Here is a 24,521-nt window from a genome sequence, read left to right as displayed (position 1 = left end):
TAGTGGTGTTATTAGATATACATTTTAGAAATGTATCTAAAGCGACTTACAACATTCTAAATAATCTATACATCAATTATGATTAGAAAAAGTAATCTATGCTAGGACCAGGGTTAGCACCAGGGTTACACCAGGGTTAGGACCAGGGTTAGACCAGGGTATTTTGACATCGATCTATGGCGCGAGGCAGATAGGGAAGCTGAACGAGACGAGGCAGGAATTATGCCAAACTAATGAATCTGTTCTAATCCACTACCTCGTAACCTCGCACCTAGCTGGACGTCAGACAAGGTATTTTGCTGTCATATGGTATATTTAGGGGAATTACGTGTAACTCTGTTGAACATGTAAATTAGCCTACTGAAAAATTGTTTAGGGCTAGCATGCTAACATTAGCTCAGCTGTAACCTAGCAACAGTGTTATCATTTAGTATGTTGTCATGGTTACTGGTGAGCTGTCTATAGATATTGTTTGACTGATTTGATTGATATCTACGGATAGGATATTGTTGTTAAAAAATATTGTTTATGAGCTATGTTGTGCAAACTCTGACAACATGTTTTATTATATTTTATTCCACTCTTACGGTGTGTTTATGAACAAACTTGTATGAATAAAAACGCTGTAAACCATCAGTCCCAGAGAATCAGACACCTTCATTCAGCTGGGAATGCTATACTAACTCTGACCCCTAACCCCTAAACCTGACCCTAACTCTGACCCCTAACCCCTAAACCTGGAGGTTCGCAGATCAGGCGGTAGATCAGATCCGCAAGGTTGGCAGATCGGCGGTTCGAGCCCCAGCTGACTACACATACTGTATGAGTATGAGGAGGCCGCTGTCTCATGTTGCCATGGCAACCCTCATACCAGCAGCTACAGCACTACCCTGTGGTCAGTCAGGGAACTGCAGCTACAGCACCTCCCTGCAGCTCAATGTTACTAGTCGATAACACTGACTGCTATGATTCCTGCTGCCCCCCACCAAACCAAAGGTGGAGAAGATATAGGGGGGAGGAGATATCTAGCTGGCTAGAAAAGCAACTGTGTGGGATGTGCACATTATTTACATATTGAGGAGTGCGTGTCAACACTTTTTAATTCAGTCGAGTACGATGGCCTGCTATATGGCCGTGATGATGGCGCCCTCATGCGTTCATCAGTTAGTATTGCAGTGCATTTCTGTGCATGAATTATCCAATAGATTGTTTGGATCTCAAATAATTTCAAGGATTTTTTTCATGACTAATGTTAACTCGTTCATAAAAACAAGAGACAGGTACACTGATTCTTTTCACCGTTTAATTACAATAAAATAGTTAAGTGACGCAGTGGGTAAAAATGCAATAGGTTTTTTGTCGTCGCCATGGTTACGTGTCTGGTAGGACCCCATTAGTCAACGCGCCTGAACTAAATTCAAGCTAAACATCGCATGCCTCGCACGCAGCTGAAATGCTGCCAATGAATACATTAATGATGTTAACTCATTCCTAAAAACGAGAGACAGCTACACTGATTTTTTCCACCGTTTAATTACAATGAAATAGTTAGACTGTGGCTGTGTTCGGAATAGCATACTAGCATACTACTCATACTAGATATGACGTAGATTTTGAGTATGTAGTACGTTCGAACTGTACAGTATGCGAGATTTGAGTATGCGAGAAATTTAGTAGGCGAGCAGTTATTTCCGGTAAAATTTAAGTCGGTTTTGATGGACACTAGCTCGGCTCCTATTTCCCAAAATGCATTTCGCGTCCAGAGTTGCAGAGTTGCGTCCAGGGTTGCCAGATGGGGCGGGTTACCGCCGAATGGGCTACTTGATTTTGAGGTTATAGAAAGTTTAGGCTGTAAATTGTAAATCCCATCTGGCAACCCTGTGCGCTTTCAGCCTCGTCAAACTGCGTCATACAAACTTGTCATACAGCTTTTGTTTACACTGTCCGATAGCCTGGGGACCGAAAGCTTGCAATAAATATTGTTTTTTGCACATATTTGAGTGTGCAGATCCTGCTTTTTTGCACTCTATTTGATACTCTTCAGCTGCAGCACCCCAGCTAAGTCTGATCACGGATGAGCGGTGGTATTTTCACTATACTGGGAATTAACATGTATTAACAATAATTAACATTAACATGGTGAAATGCATTCTTAGACATGACTACATCGTCATGATTACAAATATGCCATTTGAAATGCATGAAATCCAAGTTTATTTGTGTCTTACACACATGTTCACCTGTTTGTAGCCCAATCACGAATGATCCCAGTATTGTAGCTTCAGACGGACAAGTTGGTTGTAGTGCTTAGTAAGCTAGTTACTTGAGCTAGCTAAAGATGTTGGCCCCCCAAATCATTTTACAATGTGTTGTAATTATGTTACGATATTTCTGTCGAGTGAATGAACTGAACCACCGTGGTGCCACCCCGAGAAGTGAACTGGGAGTAAACTCAATGAACAGGGAGTTCAACATGCGTCAAATGCTTAAATTCACTCCATTCAAAGTGATTTACGATCCCGCCCCTCTCCCCTGTCCGGACACATTAGAATTTTCACCGTAAGCCCCGGTAAAGCGACGTTATTAACCCGCAAAGAGTGTGCCCCGGGCACCGTATTTGTCCGTGAATAACACCGGCTAGGAAGGTGGTAAAAACACAATACTACTTGCTAACTCCACCATCGCTATACGGTCATTTTGAGCCATCAACCAACCCACTGGCACCCCGGGAAGTTATGTTTCGAACCCCGAGAGCATGCATAAATGTCTATCCGGAAAGAGTGCACTCTCCTCGGCCGCTGCACGCGCCTCTCCTCGGTAACGCGGAGCAACGAAAAGCTTAGGCTACAGCACCGCGTATTCGAGATACGAGATCGGGCGTATTCAGGCTAGTATGGCCGTGAGCAAGAGCCCTAACCCAAGAGGACCATGACCCTAAGCATCCATATGCCTGTGCCTGGAGCACTCTTGTTCATGGAACTTTATTATATAAGCACTCTATTTGTGGGTAGACTATGCACAAGGTGTCCTGGATGAAGGGAGAAGTTAAAATCGCTCTGAGAGCGCCGGAGCGCACACTGGGTGCAACGTCATAAAGGGACCAGGTAATTTGTTACACAGCCCAATGAAAAGGGCTACCTGTAGGCGAAATCATTTTTCTGTTTTTTACATGTGCTTAAACTACAGATTGTAAGCTTTCAAATGATGCATCATACATTGAAATTGGAAACAAATTGAAGACGACATGAGTATTTGAAAGTTGCTACACCGGAAATCACTAAGCAAAGAAAATCCCCATCAAAGATAATGAATCCCCATCAAACAACAAGAAACGAAGTCATTGTGTTATAGATTACACTTATTTAATGAACGTAAAACTGTTCGGAAAAATAACGAGTGGGTACTTCACATCTTCGAGTCGAATGTTAGCTAAAAAAACGAAAATCAAAAAAAAAGACTTTAAAGACGAATTTGACGTCTTTCTCATTTCCGAGAGGTGTCCATTTACATCAGATTGCGTCACATTTGATTGGACAAGAGGCATTCCATGAGTGCTGATCATATTTCCAGGGCGAATTTACGAACGCAGCTAGCGAACAGAAGACGCAAAAAATCGTCAGATCAGATATATAAACAGGTTATTTTGGTATTTATTTGGTTATTATTATTATTATTATTACATTTGGGGAATATATGTGGTTACTTTCTCGCCTGAAAACATATTAAAACTTCATAAAATTACATGTTAACACCAGTGGCGGCTGGCCGATAGAGGGCGCTGGGGCGCCGCCCCCACCTTCACTTCCTAGTTCCCCACCTTCACTTCCTAGTTGCGATTTGTAAAAGTTTTTTTTTTAAATAAACATTGTTTATTCACAAAATGCGGCTGATATTCTGTCGGCGCCTATCAGCACTCATTAAAAATCCTCCAATACAATAAACATTTTTATCTGTGTGTGTGTAAAATTCACTGTTAAAATACATAGGGGAGGAGTCGCGGGGCGCCGGTCAATGCAAGTCTATGTTAGGCCAAATACTTTTCGCTTACACATGAGCTGTAGCAGCGCTCCAATTGGCTGTCTCTATTTCTCGGCGGGGTCGCAAAAAATTGCGTCCTGAATATCTGGTTGTATTGCAGACAATGCATTATGCTGAGGACTTCCGACTTCCGGTCTTCCGGACTGCTCTCCTAAGTTGTTTACAATGTAAGGAGGATTTATTTCTGTAAACAAATTGAACAAATGGATTAGAAGGAGGCATCTTTTGTTCCCAACTTGAGGATATTGCAACTGGACCTATTACCGAAGTCAAACTTCGTTTGTGGTCGCAATCTCCGCACCGGCTGTGTTAGGCTGCTACTGTTGGTGTTTTGCGAAGCCAAACTCGACCTGAAGGTAAGAGAGTCAGCTAAGATAAAAGCTACTTCAAACATTTAGTAATATCGTCAGCATGGTACGTTTTCTAATGTCGTCTTTTAGCTTGTGTGTTTATGTATTCACCCAGCACACGCACACACACACACACACACGCACACACGCACTAGAGGGGATGAAGAGGTCTGTACAGGGGGGTAGAGGGGATGAAGAGGTCTGTACAGGGGGGTAGAGGGGATGAAGAGGTCTGTACAGGGGGGTAGGGGGGATGAAGAGGTCTGTACAGGGGGGTAGGGGGGATGAAGAGGTCTGTACAGGGGGGTAGGGGGGATGAGGAGGTATGTACAGGGGGGTAGAGGGGATGAAGAGGTCTGTAGAGGAGGGTAGAGGGGATGGAGAGGTCTGTACAGGGGGGTAGAGGGGATGAAGAGGTCTGTAGAGGTGGGTAGAGGGGATGAAGAGGTCTGTACAGGGGGGTAGGGGGGATGAGGAGGTCTGTACAGGGGGGTAGAGGGGATGAGGAGGTCTGTACAGGGGGGTAGAGGGGATGAAGAGGTCTGTACAGGGGGGTAGAGGGGATGAAGAGGTCTGTACAGGGGGGTAGAGGGGATGAAGAGGTCTGTAGAGGAGGGTAGAGGGGATGGAGAGGTCTGTACAGGGGGGTAGAGGGGATGAAGAGGTCTGTACAGGGGGTAGAGGGGATGGAGAGGTCTGTACAGGGGGTAGAGGGGATGGAGAGGTCTGTAGAGGTGGGTAGAGGGATGAAGAGGTCTGTAGAGGTGGGTAGAGGGCATGAAGAGGTCTGTACAGGGGGGTAGAGGGGATGAAGAGGTCTGTAGAGGTGGGTAGAAGGGATGAAGAGGTCTGTACAGGGGGGTAGAGGGGATGAAGAGGTCTGTACAGGGGGGTAGAGGGGATGGCGAGGTCTGTACAGGGGGGTAGAGCTATTCTCATGCTAAAATCGACTGTAAATCCAGATTTTAAAGTTGATATTCTTCCCCGTGGAGCATGCCCCCATAACCTGTGCCCCACCCAAAATGTTTAGCACCAGCCACCACTGGTTAACACTTGTAAAGCCAAAATTACATATTTTAGCTAATGGAGGTTTAAAATGGAGGTTTAAATTCGCCGCTCCCGGCGAAATGCATTCTGGGAGGCAGTATGGAGTATGCATAATGGTCGGCTGGTTTTCGGATACTACTATACTATTATTGTGAATTTAGTAGGTAGTATGCAGTATATACTCATTGAGTATGCTAGTATGCAGTATGCTAGTACGCTATTCCGAACACAGCCTGTGTGTGTGTGACGTACGTGCCGAAACCATTTGTGAATGCGCATGCATTCACATGCACAGCGGTGATCCCCAACAGCACAAAGCTTGACTTGAAACGAGAAGCACACATGATAATTATTATTTCCTATTCAATGGATGTATCTATCACACACCCCTGGCACTTCGAATCGATTCAGCAGCTGTATAAAAAAAGACTATATATATTTGATGTTGTCCAATGTCCAACACTTAGCCCTTAGCAACTGCTCTTGACAACAAGCCTTGTACGTCCGCAAATGCGTCCCCCTTGCTCCGAAACTGATGGCTATGATTCCTGCTGCCCACCACCAAAGCAAAGGTGGAGAAGACAGACTAACTTCACCGAGATATCTAGCTGGCTAGCTAGAAAAGCAACTGTGTGGAATGTACACATTATTGAAATATTGAGGAGTAATATGTAAGCCTGTTCTCCATCACCTCCCCGTGTCTTCTCTACAGTAACCAGACGTGCTGCCGGCGCCCCCTGGTGGTGAGGTGAGGAGACAGCGGTGGGTTGGGTCAGCGCAGCGGTACGACACCACTCTTGTTTTCCAGGAACAACGCAGCTCTGTCCGACCAACACAAAGACTTCTTTACACCGCAGGGTTGGGTGTGATTCTCCACTGCATGACTCACGTATTTAACACCCAAATCCGTAGAATATTCTAGTAGTGACACCATCACGGAGGAAATTAGGTCATTCAGTAACTGCAAAGAAACTCAGATCAACGCTCCTGATTGAGGATCACATTCTGCTGGGGTTAGGTGCTTGCCTTTAAATGACTAAATAATTAAATGATGATTATATAATGATTGGAGCACTTTGAGCTGCAACGTTTGCAGGAAAAGCACTATACAAATAAAAGTTATTATTATAATCCATGTGATTTTATTTCAGACACAGGCAGAAGCCTGGGTTCAGATGACGTCTTATGGACTATTAGGACGTCTTATCAGAATCGTCTTCTGTAGTCCTACAGACGTCCTAGAAAGACGTCATCTGAACCCACATTCCAGCTTCCCTGAGGATGTCTTTTGGACTCTTTGTTTACTGGGAGGACACCGTTTCAGACAGATGTTTCAGACACAGAGGCAGCAGACAGATGTTTCAGACACAGAGGCAGCAGACAGATGTTTCAGACACAGAGGCAGCAGTACATTATGTTTCTTTTATTGCATCATGTTGAACAGGACTGAGAAGGTCACCAGTGACAGGATAGAAGGAAGTGGAAAGGAGCAACATGGACACGGACAGATCAGATGTTTCAGTGGAAAAAGAGAAACCAGAAGGAGGAAGCAGGAGACAGATGAAACTAGGTTAGGGTTAGGGTTAACTAGGTTAGGGTTAACTAGGCCAGCTCTTCCTCCCCCTCCTCCTCGAACTCCCCCTCCTCCTCCGCCGTGGCGTCTTGGTACTGCTGGTACTCTGACACCAGGTCGTTCATGTTGCTCTCCGCCTCGGTGAACTCCATCTCGTCCATCCCCTCGCCCGTGTACCAGTGCAGGAAGGCCTTGCGGCGGAACATGGCGGTGAACTGCTCTGAGATGCGCTTGAACAGCTCCTGGATGGCCGTGCTGTTGCCGATGAAGGTGGCGGCCATCTTGAGCCCCCGGGGCGGGATGTCGCACACGGCCGTCTTCACGTTGTTGGGGATCCACTCCACGAAGTAGCTGCTGTTCTTGTTCTGGACGTTCAGCATCTGCTCGTCCACCTCCTTCATGGACATCCTCCCCCTGAACACGGCGGCCACGGTCAGGTAGCGTCCGTGCCGCGGGTCGCACGCCGCCATCATGTTCTTGGCGTCGAACATCTGCTGGGTGAGCTCCGGGACCGTCAGGGCGCGGTACTGCTGGCTCCCCCTGCTGGTCAGGGGGGCGAAGCCCGGCATGAAGAAGTGCAGGCGGGGGAAGGGCACCATGTTGACGGCTAGCTTACGCAGGTCGGCGTTCAGCTGGCCGGGGAAGCGCAGGCAGGTGGTGACGCCGCTCATGGTGGCGGAGACCAGGTGGTTCAGGTCGCCGTAGGTGGGCGTGGTCAGCTTCAGCGTGCGGAAGCAGATGTCGTACAGCGCCTCGTTGTCGATGCAGTAGGTCTCGTCTGTGTTCTCCACCAGCTGGTGGACCGACAGGGTGGCGTTGTACGGCTCCACCACCGTGTCTGACACCTGGGGGAGGAGGGGGGTTAGTAGGGCTCCACCACCGCAGATATGGGTTGGGGGGGGTAGTCACTTCACTGAGGCAGATATGGGTTAGGGGGGGGGGGTAGTCACTTCACTGAGGCAGATATGGGTTAAGGGGGGGGGGGTAGTCACTTCACTGAGGCAGATATGGGTTAGGGGGGGGGGGGTAGTCACTTCACTGAGGCAGATATGGGTTAGGGGGGGGGGTAGTCACTTCACTGAGGCAGACATGGGTTGGGGGGGTAGTCACTTCACTGAGGCAGATATGGGTTAGGGGGGGGTAGTCACTTCACTGAGGCAGATATGGGTTAGGGGGGGGTAGTCACTTCACTGAGGCAGATATGGGTTGGGGGGGGGTCGTCACTTCACTGAGGCAGATATGGCTTGGGGGGGGTAGTCACTTCACTGAGGCAGATATGGGTTAGGGGGGGGGGTAGTCACTTCACTGAGGCAGATATGGGTTAGGGGGGGGGGTAGTCACTTCACTGAGGCAGATATGGGTTGGGGGGGGGTAGTCACTTCACTGAGGCAGATATGGGTTAGGGGGGGTAGTCACTTCACTGAGGCAGATATGGGTTAGGGGGGGGGTAGTCACTTCACTGAGGCAGATATGGGTTGGGGGGGGGTAGTCACTTCACTGAGGCAGATATGGGTTGGGGGGGGGTAGTCACTTCACTGAGGCAGATATGGGTTAGGGGGGGTAATCACTTCACTGAGGCAGATATGGGTTAGGGGGGGTAGTCACTTCACTGAGGCAGATATGGGTTAGGGGGGGGGTAGTCACTTCACTGAGGCAGATATGGGTTAGGGGGGGGTAGTCACTTCACTGAGGCAGATATGGGTTGGGGGGGTAGTCACTTCACTGAGGCAGATATGGGTTAGGGGGGGTAATCACTTCACTGAGGCAGATATGGGTTAGGGGGGGGGGTAGTCACTTCACTGAGGCAGATATGGGTTAGGGGGGGGGTAGTCACTTCACTGAGGCAGATATGGGTTAGGGGGGGGGTAGTCACTTCACTGAGGCAGATATGGGTTAGGGGGGGGGTAGTCACTTCACTGAGGCAGATATGGGTTGGGGGGGTAGTCACTTCACTGAGGCAGATATGGGTTAGGGGGGGGGTAGTCACTTCACTGAGGCAGATATGGGTTAGGGGGGGGGTAGTCACTTCACTGAGGCAGATATGGGTTAGGGGGGGGGGGTAGTCACTTCACTGAGGCAGATATGGGTTGGGGGGGTAGTCACTTCACTGAGGCAGATATGGGTTAGGGGGGGGTAGTCACTTCACTGAGGCAGATATGGGTTAGGGGGGGGTAGTCACTTCACTGAGGCAGATATGGGTTAGGGGGGGGGGTAGTCACTTCACTGAGGCAGATATGGGTTAGGGGGGGGGGGTAGTCACTTCACTGAGGCAGATATGGGTTAGGGGGGGGGTAGTCACTTCACTGAGGCAGATATGGGTTAGGGGGGGGGGGAGTCACTTCACTGAGGCAGATATGGGTTAGGGGGGGGGGGAGTCACTTCACTGAGGCAGATATGGGTTAGGGGGGGGTAGTCACTTCACTGAGGCAGATATGGGTTAGGGGGGGGGGGGAGTCACTTCACTGAGGCAGATATGGGTTAGGGGGGGGGGGGGGAGTCACTTCACTGAGGCAGATATGGGTTAGGGGGGGGTAGTCACTTCACTGAGGCAGATATGGGTTAGGGGGGGGGGTAGTCACTTCACTGAGGCAGATATGGGTTAGGGGGGGGGAAGTCACTTCACTGAGGCAGATATGGGTTAGGGGGGGGGGGGGTAGTCACTTCACTGAGGCAGATATGGGTTAGGGGGGGGGGGGAGTCACTTCACTGAGGCAGATATGGGTTAGGGGGGGGGGGGAGTCACTTCACTGAGGCAGATATGGGTTAGGGGGGGGGGGTAGTCACTTCACTGAGGCAGATATGGGTTAGGGGGGGGGGTAGTCACTTCACTGAGGCAGATATGGGTTAGGGGGGGGGGGGTAGTCATCACAGATGTGTGTAGACGTCAGTGAGACAAACCCCCCAACCCTAAGCTGGTGAATAACCTGTTGAATAACCGTTCAATTAAAATAAATCACGAAACAGCCCGAGGGTTGTTAGGGTTGGGGTTACCATGGTTACCTTGGGGGAGGGGTTAGGGTTGGGGGAGGGGTTGCCATGGTTACCTTTGGGGAGGGGTTAGGGTTGGAGTAGGGGTTGCCATGGTTACCTTGGGGGAGGGGTAAGGGTTGGGGGAGGGGTTGCCATGGTTACCTTGGGGGAGGGGTTAGGGTTGAGGTTAGGGTTGGGGGAGGGGTTGCTATGGTTACCTTGGGGGAGGGCACCACGCTGAAAGTGTTCATGATGCGGTCGGGGTACTCCTCCCTGATCTTGCTGATCATCAGCGTTCCCATGCCGCTCCCCGTCCCCCCCCCCAGGCTGTGGGTCAGCTGGAAGCCCTGCAGGCAGTCGCAGCTCTCCGCCTCCTTCCGCACCACGTCCAGGACCGAGTCCACAAGCTCCGCCCCCTCCGTGTAGTGACCTTTGGCCCAGTTGTTGCCAGCGCCGCTCTGACCTGCAGGAGACGCGGTCAAACACAGTCAAACATGGTCAAACACAGTCAAACACAGTCAAACACGGTCAAACACGGTCAAACACGGTCAAACACAGTCAAACACAGTCAAACACAGTCAAACACGGTCAAACACAGTCAAACACGGTCAAACACGGTCAAACACAGTCAAACACGGTCAAACACGGTCAAACACAGTCAAACACAGTCAAACACGGTCAAACACAGTCAAACACGGTCAAACACAGTCAAACACGGTCAAACACAGTCAAACACGGTCAAACACAGTCAAACACGGTCAAACACGGTCAAACACATTCAAACACGGTCAAACACAGTCAAACACAGTCAAACACGGTCAAACACGGTCAAACACATTCAAACACGGTCAAACACAGTCAAACACAGTCAAACACCGTCAAACACGGTCAAACACAGTCAAACACAGTCAAACACGGTCAAACACGGTCAAACACGGTCAAACACGGTCAAACACAGCCAATGAATAAAAGCAAATATAAGAAGTAAATAGATAAAACTTTTAATAAGACAATAGTTAATGGATAAAATACATTGATAGAAGTGTTTGTGTTTAATCATAACTGCTGCAAAACATTAAGCTTAGATTTAAATATTTTAAGAGTTTGGGCCTGTTTGATTTCTTCAGGGAGTTTGTTCCAGGAGCATGCGGCAGCGTGACTGAAAGCTGCTGCACCATGTTTTGTTTCTCAGCTGACCATAGGGACCTTGCTGGAATATAGGGTGGGAGGAGATCTAATATGTATTTTGATCCAAGACCATTTTGTGATTTGTATGTAATTAGGAGGATTTTGAATTCAACTCTCTGAGAGACTGGTAGCCAGTGCAGGGATCTCAGGATTGGTGTAATGAGTTCAAATGTCTTTGTTAGGACCTAGCAGTTTTGTGTCATCCAGGCGTTTATTTGCTCAATGCAATTACAGAGATTGTCAGTGGGACTATAGTCGTTCGGTGAGAGGGCTATGTAGATTTGAGTGTCATCTGCATAGTTGTGGTAGGCAATTTTGTTCTTATTTATTATGCGTCCCAATGGAAGCATGTAAAGATTGAATAGAAGGGGGCCAAGGATTGACCCTTAGGGGACCCCACATGTCATTTTAATTTGGTCGGACACAAAGTTGCCAATGGAGACATAGTAGCTTCTGTCCTGTAGGTAGGATCTAAACCAGTTTAAGGCAAAGTCCTACCGAAGTTGTTAGTCTATCTATTAGAATGTCCTGGTCTACAATGTCAAAGGCGCTAAGATCTGGTAGTACTAAAACTGTCAGGTCAGAAGGTTCAAACATGACCGTCAGACAGCCTGTTATACTGTGATGATCTCATGACATGTCCCCCCCCCACACAGACAGTTAAGGGGGGGGTTGAAGGGATTCTCACCGAAGACAAAGTTGTCGGGTCTGAAGATCTGTCCGAAGGGTCCTGACCGGACTGAGTCCATGGTGCCAGGCTCCAGGTCCACCAGCACCGCCCGGGGAACGTACTTACCACCTGAACACAACAACACAACAAACACACCACCTCATTAACCCCTACCTCCCCCTGAACACAACACCTTATGCAGACAACATGGAGGACATCAACTGGAGAATAGCAACAAGGGTCAGGGTTAGGGTCAGAGGTTAGGGGTCAGGGTTACCTGAGGCCTCATTATAGTAAACGTTGATCCTCTCCAGCTGCAGGTCGCTGTCTCCATGGTAACTGCCGGTGGGATCTATGCCGTGCTCATCGCTGATCACCTCCCAGAACTGCAACATCAAACAGGTTAACCCCTTAAACCTGGTTAACCCCTTAAAGCCCAGCTCACATCTCTGTTTAACTACTTAAAGCCCAGCACACCCCTATGTGATTAACCTTTAAAACGTCATCAGCCATGAGGGGTCATTTGACCCTTGTGAGTAAATTAGTTTTATATCTTTCAAATTTCATGACCCTCCTTTCATGACTTTTCCTAGATATGTTCGTTCTACCACCCTCCTTACATCTTCTAAATCACATCAGGATAAGCTAGTATGAAGCTGTTTCACAGTTTTTCAGTATGAAAATGTTCCTAGTTCTACATTGGTTGTACCACCTGACATGGAAAATATACCCTCCTACCTCTGAGGTGAAACTATCTATTTTTATCAATATTTGAGAGCGCTCTACAAATCTTTTCACTCAGCCACAGATGTCAGACAGGGTCCTCTGGATGATGAAACATTTGGCTGATGCAATAGTCTCTTGATTTCAAAATAAAAGTCCCATGTTTACGGTTGTGCCACCCTGACATTTGAGGGGAAAAAATTACGGGACAAAAGTTCCTCAATTATGTCAATCTTAATGTGTGTTTATTTGAAAGGTTTCAAACATAAAATCATGCCACAGTATTTTATATTGAATATATTATTATTAAAATACCACTTTTAACATTGTTCTTAATCTGTTCCTTTGTTGAGACGGTTGCGCCACCTGACATTTTGGGGGTTTGAGATGCTAAAACACAAAGTAATCCATATTATTAGAATGTACTGACAATACATTCAAACTAACCATGTTGTATAGAATAAAATCATATATGACTTGAATTGATTAATCTATTTTTAAATGGAAATAATATGTCATGACACAAAAATATGCACGTCACGTCATTGACCCCTCCATATCCTCTGTTTCTTAGCTCGGCGTCTTCGCCGTTTATTGATCAGTGCTCCTGCCAGCATGTCGCTGTCCGCCATCTTGCAGGTAAACACAACTTGCGTCGTTGTTATGGAAACGGTCGTCTGTGTCTCGTTGCGTCTCCAGTAGTTACCGAGTTTAAACGTTCGAACCCTGACCCTGGAGCAGATGTACCACCCACCCCCCTAACCAGTGGCGGCTGGCCGATAGAGGGCGCTGGGGCGCCGCCCCCACCTTCACTTCCTAGTTGCGATTTGTAAAAGTTTTTTTTTAAAATAAGCATTGTTTATTCACAAAATGCGGCTGATATTCTGTCGGCGCCTATCAGCATTCATTAAAAATCCTCCAATACAATAAACATTTTTATCTGTGTGTGTGTGTGTGTGTGTGTGTGTAAAACTCACTGTTAAAATACATAGGGAGAGAACGCGGGGCGCCGTGTCAATGCAAGTCTATGGCAGGACGAATACTTTTCGCATACACGTGAGCTGTAGCAGCGCTCCAATTGGCTGTCTCTATTTCTTGGCCAGGACGCACATTTGTGCGCCCTGGCCAAGAAATCTCCGGTTGTATTGCAGACAATGCATTATGCTGAGGACTCCCGACTTCCGGTTTTCCGGACTTCGGGCTTCCGGAGTATTTTAAATGAACATTCGTAATGTCTGTCTCTGATGTTCATGGTCAATTAAATCAGCCTATTTTGTGCAACTAATAATGTTCCCGCTAATGGGTTAACCAAGCAGCCTCGCACCTAACGTGCAAGCACCTATCTTCGAACTATTCATAGCAATATGCGCGGGGCAAGGCGGAGGTACGGGTAAACACGGCTCATGTTCTGTCATCAAAGGTAAGAGTTGGTTTTCTTTAACTCAGCTGATGCATTGTTGTGTTTCTGACATGGTCTGGTTGTGTTTCTGACATGGTCTGGTTGTGTTACAGACATGGTCTGGTTGTGTTTCTGACATGGTCTGGTTGTGTTTCTGACATGGTCTGGTTGTGTTACAGACATGGTCTGGTTGTGTTTCTGACATGGTCTGGTTGTGTTTCTGACATGGTCTGGTTGTGTTACAGACATGGTCTGGTTGTGTTTCTGACATGGTCTGGTTGTGTTTCTGACATGGTCTGGTTGTGTTTCTGACATGGTCTGGTTGTGTTTCTGACATGGTCTGGTTGTGTTTCTGACATGGTCTGGTTGTGTTACAGACATGGTCTGGTTGTGTTTCTGACATGGTCTGGTTGTGTTTCTGACATGGTCTGGTTGTGATACATCATTGAATGTGTTGACCTGCTGTGATGTGTTGACCACCATCACTCTCCATCATGTGTCTATGAAATAGATAGTTACTGTACTACTGACTGCAGCATTCATCTCTGCTCATTGATGTAGCCATGTCACACAGACACATAGTACACATATTCATCTGCTACCTTTATTAACCTGAGTGTAGCTGTGAGGCCTGTACTAGCCTTGTTGACTAGACTTCCTCCTTGTCTGACACTGGGTATTGGACCGTACCGACGTCCATAGACCGGTCACTCTTCCACCTCAGTGTCTGTAGTTGACAGGGTAACTTCTCCATGGCCCACACGGTCATTTTAAGGGTGAAAGTTGAAATTATACAATGGTTGTAATGCCAGTGCGTGTTTTATGCGCGTGCACGCGGAAAAAATCGTGCACGCGGGAAAAAAATCGCCTTGCGCATTGTGACAGGATGCCTGCGTCCTACCCCCGTGGACAACCTTCCCATCCTAGCAGGCATCCAGCCCGCAGCCCTCCGCCGCATGGGAGCCACAGTACGTCTCGCCTGCCGGGCCGTGGAGCTTAATAACCATCTGCTCCATGATAGGCTCACTATAACAGCGGAGCCCTCCCGGCGTCTCAAGTCGAGACACCCATTTGTGCCTGCCGCACAGGATCTCAGGCAGCAATGCAGAGATCTCAACATCAGTGCGGCAGGCTGGGCGGATTATATGTGGCGCGCGGAGTGGGAGGCTAACACCTCCAAACTCCGCGACCACATCCCAGTCGCCGGCCCTGAGCCCCTCGGGATGGACTTGCCAAGGCTATCCTGGGTGAGGCTCCATCGTCTCCGGACCGGCGTCGGGCGTTTCCGCTCATCAATGCACAGATGGGGCTTGGCCCCAAATGCGTCGTGCGAGTGTGGCGCAGAGGACCAAACCGCAGACCATGTTATCCTGGATTGCCCGGTGTACCACCCACCCAACGGGATGCATGGTCTGTCGGTATTAGATGACGAGACGATGACGTGGCTTCTGGAGGGGTGTCCAGAAATATAGCCCGGGTGAGCCCCTCAACCAGGTCTCGGGGTGGTAAAAGGGTAGCCCCTCGGCCCCGAGCCTGGTGGAGTGGAGAGGAAAACAACTACCCATACGCCGTAGACCCCCCTAACCCTATCACCCACCCCCCCAACCCTATCACCCACCCTATATTTTGATCTCCTAACAGACGGTAATCTCTCGGCACCGAAAACAAAATGGAGTTTCAGACTGGCACCATTTTAAATCCGATATTCCCGTTACACGTTACGCGTCCTGCATGTCCGAAACATGATTAACGGGAGGGACTGTCTGTCACCCCAGCCCTAACAACATCCCATCCCTAACAACACCCCATCCCTAACCCCGGTAACACCAGCAGCCCGGTAACATCAGCAGCTTTAAATACGACTTCGTTTCTCAGATGAATGTGTGCCAGATGTGAACGTGTTGAATGAAGCAGGTCAGAGAACACAGAGTCTCTCAGAACAAAGGCTCGGCTCCGCCCTGCGCACCGCCGCGGGCACGATACCAGGGTTACCACGGTTACCATGGTTACATTGTGGCGCACTTTAGCTCAGATATCCTTACAAATTACAAATACTTTAAATGAAGTATATATAAAACACAATTCCAAACCTTTGCGCCGATCTGGTTCCCGCACTGTCCGGCCTGCAGGTGGACGATTTCCCTCATGATGTCTTTAGTCTTTACCGGGTCAGTTTGTCAGAGCTCGTAGACACGGTGCTTCTCCTTCTTCTCTTCTATCTGTCGGTCGTTCACTCCTTTATGCGAGTCCGCTCTCACCCTAACGCTCCTACCAGAGCCCGCCCCCGGAGGAACGCTATTGGTGGGATACAGCCATGGAGCGGTTGTCATTGGCTGAATCACAACAGGGAGGGGACTTAAGTCCCCAACCCCCCCCGCCCCTCCTCTCCTCCAAACCAACACAGCAGCACCTGCTCTTCCCTCATAGAACCACACCCTTCTGTGTGTCTGTCTGTCTATCCGTCTATCTGCCAGCCTGTCTATCTGTCTGTCTGTGAGTCTGCCTGTCTATCTATCTATCTGTCTGTGAGTCTGCCTGTCTGTCTATCTATCTGTGTCTGTCTGTCTGTGTGTCTGTCTGCCTGCCTGTCTGTCTGTCTGTGTGCCTGCCTGTCTGTCTGTCTGTCTATCTGTGTCGGTCTGTCTTGTCTGATGTCACATCCTCCCTCTCCAACACTGACCGCCCTTTTGTACTTGATGATTCAGCAAATCTCTTCAGATGGAAAAGACAGTTGATATACATTACAGAACATTTACATTTACATTTGAGACATTTAGCAGATGCCTTTTTTATCCAAAGCGGATAAAACAAATACATTAAATGTCTAAGTACAGTGAATCTTCTATCATCTGTCCACCAGCCATCACAAGAACCAGTCCTCTCTGCTCAGGCCCATGGCAGTCATGATGCTAGAAGAAGAATGATCATTATGTTTTACTTTGTTGTGTTAATGTGCAGCAGAGACAAGGGGGAGGGGGGGCTTCCAGTTAGGGTGCAGCCTGATGAGAGTGACTCTGCAGTAACCATAGAAACACTGTAGCCCCGCCTCCTGTACAGCATCTTTACTGAGGCCCCGCCCCCTGTACAGCATCATTACTGAGGCCCCGCCCCCTGTACAGCATCATTACTGAGGCTGAATCTAGTCAGACAATAATAATAATAATAATAACAATACAAATAATAATAATAACAATACAAATAATAATAATAACAATAATAATAATACATTACTTATATAGCGCTTTTCTAGACACTCAGACGCTTTACAAACTGAAAAGATTGAGTAGTGATAAAAAGTAGTAGAATGTAAAATGTAGTCTTATTTTGTGTGTGTGTGTGTGTGTGTGTATCAGTTCAGACCATAAGCATGTGTACTCTATATGTCAGAAAAACATACTGCGATGCATTTAGAAATGATTGGCTTTATTGTTGAAAAATTGATACTGCAGAAACACAAACTCTCACGAACCTCAGTCCATATTAACCTCAGCCTGATTAACCTCAGTCCATATTAACCTCAGCCTGATTAACCTCAGTCCATATTAACCTCAGCCTGATTAACCTCAGTCCATATTAACCTCAGCCTGATTAACCTCAGTCCATATTAACCTCAGCCAGATTAACCTCAGTCCATATTAAACTCAGTCCATATTAACCTCAGTCCATATTAACCTCAGTCCATATTAACTTCAGTCCATATTAACCTGTCCATATTAATCAGTCCATATTCACATCTGTCCATATTAACCTCTGTCCATATTAATCAGTCCATATTAACCTCTGTCCATATTAACCTCAGTCCATATTAACCTGTCCATATTAACCTCAGTCCATATTAATCTGTCCATATTTACCTGTCCATATTAATCAGTCCATATTAACCTCTGTCCATATTAATCAGTCCATATTAACCTCAGTCCATATTAACTTCAGTCCATATTAACCTGTCCATATTAATCAGTCCATATTAACCTCTGTCCATATTAATCAGTCCATATTAATCAGTCCATATTAACCTCAGTCCATATTAACCTCTGTCCATATTAATCAGTCCATATGAACCTCTGTCCATATTAATCAGTCCATAATAACCTCAGCCCATATTAACCTCTGTCCATATTAATCAGCCCATATTAACCTCAGTCCTCTCCCAGTCAGACCCCCTGGACGTTATAAAAAGAAGGAGATGTTTCTGGGTCTCAATACAAATCTTTATCAAAATAATATTTCTGCCAGAAGACACATGCATGATCGCCAGGACGCCATGCAAGCCAATAAAAAAACAACTAAATGTCACTGATGTTCAGAGTCTCTGGTCTGTACTCCTCTCCTCATCCTCTCCTCCTCCTCTTCTCTCCTCTCCTCCTCCTCTTCTCTGCTCTCCTCCTCCTGGTCTCCTCTCCAAGAGTCTCTGATCTGGTCTGGTCTCCTCTCCTCCTCCTCCAGCTCCTCCTCCTCCTCTTCTAGTCCTGCTTCAGCCCGTGCTTCTCTATGTAGCGTCTGGAGGAGAAACACAACATTAATACTACACACACACACTACATACTACACACACACTACATACTACATACTACACACTACATACTACACACACACTACATACTACACACTACATACTACACACTACATATTATACACACACTACATACTACATACTACACACACACTACACACACTACACACTACATACTACACACACACTACACACTACATACTCAGACCTGCCAAACTTCAGAAAATTACCAGAAAAGAGTACCACTTGACCACGCAATTTCTTTTCATACACGTTTGTGTGAGGCAAATACGGTACACGAATGCTTGTGAAGCAAAACACATAACTTAAGTTAACTGAGAGTATGGAGGCGATTAGGAATTAGAATTATATTGACTATATTGATACACCGGGGCTTTTGGGAAAACATCAGGGGCTTGAGAAGTAGCCACCCCCTAGCCCTGTCCCTGGTTCACATGCTTTCACCCCACTATGCTTTGCATTTCCCCACTCGCAGCCATATCGTCACATTATTCAACAAATATATCAGCTATGAAGAAAACCATACAATCATATTCTTTAGAATAATTTCTTCAATATTAAAAGTAAAACAACCAATGCAGGGCCAATATTTCTCAACTTAAAGTGCAATTGTACTACTTTCCATGAACACTGTAGGCTACACTGCTTCTGCCACTTAGTGCATTACAATAATCAGGGATGCAAACACAACTAAGTCGTTGCGGACGGGAGGGACGGTTCGGCGGGGGCTAGTGTTATAAAAAGCGGTTATGAAATGGTAAATGGACTGCACTTATATAGCGCCATTATCCAAAGCGCTTTACAATGGCCTCTCATTCACCCATTCACACACACATTCACACACCAATGGCGGCAAGCTACCATGCAAGGTGCCGGCCTGCTCACTGGGAGCAATTTGAGGTTCAGTATCTTGCCCAAGGACATTTCGACATGTGGCCAGCCGGGGCTCGAACCGCCGATCTGCCAACCTTGCGATCATTAGATTGCCGCTCTACCTCCTGAGCCACAGCCGCCCCAATGACTTAAATCAATTATGACTTTTATGACAATTATGACTTAAATCAATCGTTTGATCTGAAGAAGCTCCTCTCACAAAACCATTAAGTTAATGTTGCTACTCTTCTCTACACTCACACAATGCACCTCTGCATTGGATATGCTGGCAGTTTAGGTGCAGCACTTTGCCTGATCTTCTCAGCTGCTTGGTTGCTGGGAGTGGGGTCTCCTTTCTGAGGAGCTGTTTCACACTTTGTGTTGTTGATAGTGGTCACCTTCTGTCTGTGGAGTTCTGTCTGACAGTGCGATATGCACGCCCTTTCCTCCATAATTAATCTCTTTTGTGCATAAATACACAATTAATCTAGCATGTACCTACCAATAGTACCTACAGCAATAGTACCTACAGCAGACTAGACTTACTAGAAGTTGGTGCGCAAAACGAGAGGACTGTAACAGCGGAATTCTTGAAACAACAAAACATTCCACACGACATTTCTCGCTTACCGGGAGAACAATGGTTCACAATCCCAACTCTGAGACGCAAGCGACGGCGTCGAGATCGCAAGCAACGCCGAGGCCGCAGAGGAGGCCTGCTAGCTAGGCTGAAGAGAAGCCCGGACAAGCCAGCTTTGCCGAGTATCTTCCTCTCCAACGTAAGGTCTCTGGCTAACAAGATGGACGAACTGAGACTGCAGGTAGCTTCCAATAACACCGTGGGGGACAGCTGTGTGATTATTCTCACAGAGACCTGGCTCAACGCTACCATCATCGACTCGGCGATGGCGCTAGAAGGTCGCACTCTACACAGAGCGGACCGGACGCTGCTTAGTGAGAAGACGCGCGGAGGCGGCCTCATTATATCTACGAAGGACAGCTGGTGCTTAAACACGAAAACTGTAAGTAGCCACTGCTCCCCAGACCTGGAATACTTGACTGTTAAATGCCGACCCACATACCTCCCGAGGGAATTCAACGCGGTGTACATAACATCTGTTTACATCGCGCCTAGCGCGGATGGTAGCTTAGCATTGGCGCGGCTACATGACGTCATCAGTAGTGGACAGAGCGCAGACCCACAGGCAGTACATATAATCGCCGGGGACTTTAATCATGCTGACCTGAAGGTAGTACTACCCAAGTTCTATCAGCATGTTAAATGTGCAACAAGAGGAGAAAAAACACTGGACAAGGTATACACCAACATCAAGCTTGCTTACAAGGCTAGACCGCTAGCTCATCTAGGCATGTCTGACCACGTGTCAATCCTCCTGATCCCAGCCTACACTCCCATGAGGAAAAGTGCTCCCATCACCACTAAGACTGTCAGAACCTGGCCAGCAGGGTCCGCTCCACTGCAGATCTGCCTGAATGACACCTCATGGCAGGAATATGAGCATGAGGACCTGGAACAGTTCACGTTGTCGGTTCTGAACCACATAGTGAACTGCACCAACTCAGCCACCGTGGCCAAACGTGTCCGGGTCTACGAAGCCATGGATGACTGGGAAGGTCCAAAAACTGCTCAAGGAGAGGAACAACGACTTCTCAGCGAAGGACACACTGCTGTACAGCACCACCAGGGCTAACCTAAAGCGTGGCATCCGGGAGGCCAAGGCAGACCACAGAGAGAAGATTGAGGAATGCTTCCTGAGCAACGACTCCAGGCGGGTGTGGCAGGGGGTTCAGCACGACAAACTTCAGAGCCAACAGACTCACAGCCGCGGAGGACGACCCCCTGCTGGCGGAAAAGCTGAACTCCTTCTACGCCCGGTTCGACGAGGGGCGAACGGAGGTAACCACAACACAAACACCCCTCTCTCCAGCTCTCAGCAGCCTCACCCTCACAGAGCATGAAGTGAGACGCGTGCTGAAGGCGGTGGACCCCAGGAAAGCCTCAGGGCCGGATGGCGTCCTGGGACGGGTGCTGAGGGACTGCGCCGACCAGCTGGCCGGGGTTTTCACCAACATCTTCAACCAGTCCCTGTCCCAGGCCACCATCCCACCCTGCCTGAAAACCTCAACTATCATCCCAGTCCCGAAGAAAAGCACGGTGAGCTGCCTAAACGACTAGCGCCCGGTGGCACTCACACCAATCATCATGAAGTGCTTCGAGAAACTAGTCCGGGCCCACATAGTCACACGCCTCCCGCCCAACCTGGATCCATACCAGTTCGCCTACAGAGCCCACAGGTCCACAGAGGACGCCATCGCGACGACTCTCCACTCCACTCTATCCCACTTGGAGAGGGGGAACAGCTACGCGAGACTGCTCTTTGTGGACTTCAGCTCTGCCTTCAACACCATCCTTCCAGACAGGCTAGTGACCAAACTACTAGACCTGGGACTATCACACTCTATCTGTGCATGGATCAAGGACTTCCTGTCTGACCGCCCCCAGAGGGTGCGGGTGGGCTCCCACACCTCCACAGCCCTCAGACTCAGCACTGGGTCCCCCCAGGGCTGCGTGCTAAGCCCCATCCTCTACAACCTCTACACCTACGACTTCACCCCCGTCCACCCCAGCAACTCCATCGTAAAGTTTGCAGACGACACCACCGTGGTGGGCTGCATCTCGGGGGGGGGACGAGGCGGCGTACAGGGATGAGGTGGAGCAGCTGGGCAAGCTGTGCAAGGTTAACAACCTGCTGCTGAACCAGTCAAAGACCCAGGAAATCATCGTGGACTTCAGGAGGAAAAAATCTGAGGTCCAGCCCCTGCTCGTCGATGGAGGGAGCGTGGAGAGAGTCTCAACCCTCCGATTCCTGGGGGTGCACATACAGGATGACCTGTCCTGGAAGACCAACACAGCAGCCATCATCAAGAAGGCACAACAGCGGCTCTACTTCGTGAGAGTCCTCAGGAAAAACCACATCAGACAGGAGCTGCTTGTGACCTTCTACCGCTGCACAATGGAGAGCATCCTCACCTACTGCATCTGCGTGTGGTTCTCCAGCTGCACAGCCGCAGAGAGGAATGCGCTACAGAGAGTCGTGAGATCGGCCCAGAAGATCACCGGCGCCCCCCTCCCCTCTCTGGAAGAGCTGTACAACACACGCTGCCTCAGGAAGGCCTCCAAGATCTCCAGAGACCCATCCCACCCTGGGAACGAACACTTTGTTCGGATGCCCTCGGACAGGCGGTTCAGGACCATGTTCGCAAGGACAAATAGACTGATGCTCAGCTTCTACCCCAGGGCCATTCAGGCCCTGAACACAGCAAAGACCTAGGTTCTAGGCCCTGGACAATCTAGACAATTTGATGGCAGCTACTTTTAAATGAATGTGCAATAACACTATGTGCAATATGACAACCCTCGGGTACATAAGGTTCAGAGATAGGAAATGTTAGAATAGGTATAGCATAGCATAGAGTACAGCACAGTGTTTTATTTGTATAGTATAGTGGATAGTGTACATAGCCTTTATTTATGTAAACCAGCTCTTTTCCCTTCTTTTTTTTTTTTCTTTTTTTTTCCTAGCACCAGGGGAGCCCCCCCCTCCCAAATTTCGTTGTTTGGTACCTGTACTATATCAATGACAATAAAGACCATTCATTCATTCATGTCTTTAATTAATTAATTAATAATTAATCTTTTTCTTTTCTTCTTTAAGTCAGACCTGTGGGAATTTATGGTTCACAAAACAGTGGGAGAGGCTGGTGAAAGGGGGAAGAAGTCACCAATCAAAATGTTCTGACTTTTACACACTCGCTAGTCAAGCCAAACTATTGCAATGCAATGGATTGGGTGAGTAATCCCCACTGCTACCTAGTTAACTATAACACTACTTTACATTGTTAGCAGGCTCACAAAACAAGCTGTGTTAGTTGACTAGCGATGTCATTGATTTACAACAACGCTTAGCTCACGCTTTTATTTTGAAATGGCGAAAACGAAAACAGAAGTCAATGTCGGAATAAGCCTCTCGTTGTTGTTCAGAAAACAGATGCCAAACTACCGACATGTTTGCTGTAATATAATATGATTTGGCAGTAGGCAGCCATCAGTCAATAGCTTGTCTCATTCACAGAACAGCATGGGTTGCTTGCACTGTTTGATTGCGTATTTTAGAGCTGACTACAGAGATGGTGAACATTAGCACTAGCTAACACTAGCTATCTATTTACCTTAGCTTGGTTCCGTTTAGTTAAATATCAAGGACGTGTCGTCCATATAAGCATAGTAAGCAGTGCTTACCCAACGAAAAAATAAAAAAGGACAGTGAAAATATTAAAATAAAAGTGCATGTAACCGTTTGTTTGTTTTCATTAAAAGAGTCGTATTTTAGGTCCCAGGGCAGCAGGAGTCATTCATTTTGGCGCCACCTGCAGGAGTAAGCACTCGCTATTCTGCTTGCTTGCATTGCGTTGCATTATAAGCACTTCTCTCTCTGCTTTCCCTTGCGTACATTCGAATGCGTGAAAATGTCTTTTTTTTCCGATGCCTCAGCCCGCTGTTTAATGTGGCCAGGGTAAGCATGCTTACCAGCCAATCAGTAGTTCGTTCATTCCGATAAGAGCTACTGATTGGCTCTTATCACTTTCAAGTTCACCTTACTTTCTCTCGCCCGGCAGAATAGCTTATGCCAGCTAGCTCAAACGATCTAAATAATAATAATCAATAAGGATAACTTGCTTGATTTTGTGAATATGGACATTACTGTCAGCGACCTAAAGGGATTTCGTAGACTGGACTGGACATGAAAAACACAACTACTGGCTAAAGGCCGCCCGAAGCCACCGCTCACCGATCTTCACACCCAGAAAGGGAGAGTTGCTAGGGGCTACAGCAAGCCTGGTATGAGCGGTTTATATGATTTATATGATTCGCGAGGCTGGTGGCGATCTGTGCTTGTTTATATGGTTTGAGTACTGCTGTACTGCTGGTTATGGCTCCTTATTTAAGACTTCCTCTGCTTTTACCTTTGAATGTAGGCCTGTGCCGTTGTGTTTGGAGAGAGCTGCTTAATCAATCGCTGAGATAGGCCTAATGTCGCTGTCAGTGCCAGTGGTTCTGGACCAAAAGTGTCTAC

General features: G+C 47.8%; 2 protein-coding genes across 3 annotated transcripts in view; both read right to left on the bottom strand.

The window, feature by feature from the left end:
* Positions 1-6,875: 6,875 nt before the first annotated feature.
* Positions 6,876-16,179, bottom strand: tubb4b (tubulin, beta 4B class IVb). Its single transcript, XM_080537263.1, has 5 exons — positions 16,049-16,179; positions 12,114-12,222; positions 11,855-11,965; positions 10,197-10,441; positions 6,876-7,853 (listed from the first exon to the last, which is right to left on the bottom strand). The coding sequence occupies exons 1-5, from the start codon at positions 16,103-16,105 to the stop codon at positions 7,038-7,040; spliced, it is 1,338 nt and encodes a 445-aa protein (XP_080393389.1). The 5' UTR covers positions 16,106-16,179; the 3' UTR covers positions 6,876-7,037.
* A 1,192-nt stretch (positions 16,180-17,371) lies between these two features.
* The window catches only part of aup1 (AUP1 lipid droplet regulating VLDL assembly factor), a 52,666-nt gene continuing 45,516 nt past the window's right edge, over positions 17,372-24,521 (bottom strand). Inside the window, exons 12-13 of one of the 2 annotated variants that reach the window (XR_013937600.1) lie at positions 17,552-18,458; positions 17,382-17,505 (exon numbers count right to left, since the gene is read on the bottom strand). Coding sequence is in view for 1 of the 2 variants with exons in the window: in XM_080537293.1 (XP_080393419.1) it covers positions 18,422-18,458 (37 nt within the window). In the remaining variant the exon portion in view is untranslated. Of the gene's footprint in view, positions 18,459-24,521 lie in introns of both variants that reach the window. The other variant, XM_080537293.1, reaches the window with a different exon arrangement.

Source organism: Nansenia antarctica, assembly GCF_963989245.1.
Source record: "Nansenia antarctica genome assembly, chromosome: 7".
Taxonomy (NCBI): domain Eukaryota; kingdom Metazoa; phylum Chordata; class Actinopteri; order Argentiniformes; family Microstomatidae; genus Nansenia; species Nansenia antarctica.
The sequence above is the reverse complement of the archived record's forward strand: the minus strand, read 5'-3'. Positions and strand labels throughout refer to the sequence as shown.

Bases quoted from the DNA above. Each gene is read 5' to 3' on its own strand.
- tubb4b (XM_080537263.1), bottom strand. From the start codon at position 16,105: ATGAGGGAAATCGTCCACCTGCAGGCCGGACAGTGCGGGAACCAGATC. The intron at 12,223-16,048 runs GTTTGGAATTGT...TTGATGTTGCAG, and splicing joins GGAACCAGATCGGCGCAAAG to TTCTGGGAGGTGATCAGCGA. The intron at 11,966-12,113 runs GTAACCCTGACC...TGTTGTGTTCAG, and splicing joins TTACTATAATGAGGCCTCAG to GTGGTAAGTACGTTCCCCGG.